General features: G+C 36.1%; 1 protein-coding gene across 2 annotated transcripts in view; it reads left to right on the top strand.

Moving 5' to 3' along the window:
• The window catches only part of NMD3 (NMD3 ribosome export adaptor), a 29,970-nt gene extending 27,864 nt beyond the window's left edge, over nt 1–2,106 (top strand). For both annotated transcript variants that reach the window (XM_011967487.1, XM_011967494.1), the window contains exon 13: nt 594–2,106. In XM_011967487.1, coding sequence (XP_011822877.1) covers nt 594–724 — 131 coding nt within the window. In that variant the 3' untranslated portion in view covers nt 725–2,106. The remainder of the gene's footprint in view (nt 1–593) is intronic.
• The last annotated feature ends 909 nt before the right edge of the window (nt 2,107–3,015 follow it).

The following is a 3,015-nucleotide window of genomic DNA, read 5'->3' as shown; positions in this document are numbered from 1 at the left end:
CCCTTCCCCCTTGCGCTTCCCAGGTGAGGCAATGCCTCGCCCTGCTTCAGCTCTCGCTGGTCAGGCTGCAGCAGCTGACCAGCACCGATCGTCCGGCACTCCCCAGTGAGATGAACCCAGTACCTCAGTTGAAAATGCAGAAATCAGGGGTCTTCTGTGTTGCTGGCGCTGAGAGTTGGAGACTGGAGCTGTTCCTATTTGGCCATCTTGCTCCGCCCCCCCCATAAATGTCTTTAATTGTTTTTTCAACTACTCTAGTCAGACTTCTACAGAAAAAAAACTTGCAAAACAATAAATAAAACTTTATAAAATACTGTTTTGTATATTACAGTTAATATTATTTGCATTCTAGCCTGATCGCTTAAGTTGCTCACTCCTATAGTGGTGGAAGTATATTCATACAGTTATTCAGTTCATTTGTTCAGTGAATATAATTTGTATGACTGCTGTAAGAGACAAGAGCTTCTGATACAATATAGTTACATAATAATGGTAAAGGTAGATATTTGTATATTTTCAAATATACTTATTTAATACTTTGTATACATATAAATACTTTGTATTTCTTTTATTCTCTTTGTATTTTTTTTTAGATTCAACCATCCCTGTGGAAAGTGACACAGATGATGAAGGAGCACCTCGAATTAGTCTGGCTGAGATGCTCGAAGACCTTCACATTTCCCAAGATGCCACTGGTGGAGAAGGTGCATCAATGATGACATAATGAGATGTTGTAGACTGTTTCCACATACATGGGCTTAAGAAGTTGGACAGAATTACCTTAAGTGTCTACTCTCTATGCCTCCAGATTTCAAGCAGAGAAATTAAGTTTTAAACCTGAATAAACATGATTGTTTTGATTGCTCACTCAAAGCACTGAAAAAGATGGATGGCTTTGAAGTTTTAGATAATAAAAGATTATGGAGAATGTAATTACTATTGATATTTAGGCTATTTTACATGTGGAATTTTATCACTGTGCTTTTTTATATGAGGCACTGTAGTATTTTCACATAGTATAGTACTCTGGATGTAAAAGCTCAAAAATTGTGATTCCTTGGACAGTCACTAAATCTTCAAGCAAAAACACATTTTTACATTATTTTTACATTGATTACTTTAGTAAAAGACCATATGAAGAAGCATTTTTAATATTAACTTGGTACATACTTTGATCCACTTTACATCATTTTTATGTTCTTAAGATAGGAAAATTAGGGTTCAGTTTATCACTGGACATTCAGGAGGCAAGTCAATCTTTTTTATTTCCTTACAAAGTTAACTCTTCAAAAGCTGTTAGAGAGTTACCTTAATTTTTATTGCAGTAGGAGGAAATACATTTAACATGTCTGTAGATTTATAGCAAATAGAGACTCATTATTTAAAGGTTAAATAACAATTTGTTCTTTTGTTATTTTTGCCAGTTTAGAGTAGTAGCTGCTTTTCTCATATAAATATATTCCTACCACATCAAAAATGCTGCTTTTAAAATTTTTGTTTATAAATTGAGAAGGAATTTTCTCTGTATAAATTTCTGTCATTGAACACATCACCATCAAAAAGAATATTAGAATCCAGCATGAAGATAATGACTAATAAAAATGAGGTACACACTTTATAAAACCATTATTAATCAGATTTGAATGAGGAATGCTTTCAACATCCTTGAAAGACAAACTGGCTTAGGTTTTAAAGTATTCTGAGAATGAATTATTAAGATCCTATTTCTATAAGTAAGATCAGACTTACTAAGTATGCCACAACTAAGAGCTAATTCATTTATTCTCTGTGTGCCATTAAATAAAGAGATTGAGCAAGTGCCACTGTGTGAAACATTTTTCTTTTTTTTAATACTGGACTTTCCAATTTTGAAATTATGAATAAAGGCCTAAATTTTCTATAGTGGCTTCTTTTCTGTCTGCATATTTTGTTAAAATTGTGGATCTAAAAGCCATATACTGTCTTTGGTGGTGGCCTAGTAGGAAAGGCTTGTTCTAGTTCTTGAAAGGTAAGATTGACCAAAGCAAGTTCTCATTGGTGGTCTGTGTTTACATCTTCCATGTCAAGATATTTTAAAGCATGAAAATAAAGCCATCCTTGCCCTTTTTCGTGTTTGAAATGGTTGCATCGTTGTCATATTTACATGAGAAAGCATGCAGTTTTCCAGAGTAGAATTGTTAATGTTATTTGAGTACTTTTATAATCTTCCCACTGAAAAATATAGTTTCCCACTAACCTTATTGAGTCTTATTTAGTCTTACTCATTTTGATGCTCTACTAAGTATTGAAATTTTTCGGTTGAAAGACTATGACAGGCAAACGAATGTAGCTAAGAGAAAAACTCATCCAAGAGCTTGCACAAAGTTAAATAACCTTGATAAATCTACTATACTGTAGTAAGGTTCCCATACTCAAGAGGCTTGTGGGTCACCCAGTATTCTTAATCATGTTCCACAGTTGTTATGGCTTGGGAAGGCTGGTATTAATCAAATGCACAAGAACATGATTTATAACCAATTTATAAATACAACTAATTTACAAGTCAGTATGGTCATTATTTTTTTGTAGCCAAATCTGCACTTGAAGCTGCTGATTTAGAGTCAAAAGTCACTGAGGGGCCAGGTGCGGTGGCTCATGCCTGTGATCCCAGCACTTTGGGAGGCTGAGGAGGGCGGATCACTTGAGGCCAGGAGTTCAAGACCAGCCTTTCCAACGTAGTGAAACCTATCTCTACTAAAAATGCAAAAATTAGCTGGGCGTGGTGGTGCACACATGTAGTCCCAGCTACTTGGGACACTGAGGCAGGAGAATCGCTTGAACCCAGGAGGCGGAGGTTGCAGTGAGTCGAGATCTCGCCACTGCACTCTAGCCTGGGCGACAGAGTGAGACTCTGTCACCCAATAAAAAAAGTCACTGATGAGCAAGAAAAGATCAGGGGTAGAGTTGCTTGTGTAACTGAGATGTTTAACAGCATCAAGCTAATTATTTGCCTTAGTAGAACCCAGAAGCTCTGGG

The sequence above is a fragment of the Mandrillus leucophaeus genome, unplaced genomic scaffold (genome assembly GCF_000951045.1).
Source record: "Mandrillus leucophaeus isolate KB7577 unplaced genomic scaffold, Mleu.le_1.0 Scaffold1198, whole genome shotgun sequence".
Lineage (NCBI taxonomy): Eukaryota > Metazoa > Chordata > Mammalia > Primates > Cercopithecidae > Mandrillus > Mandrillus leucophaeus.
The sequence above is the reverse complement of the archived record's forward strand: the minus strand, read 5'-3'. Positions and strand labels throughout refer to the sequence as shown.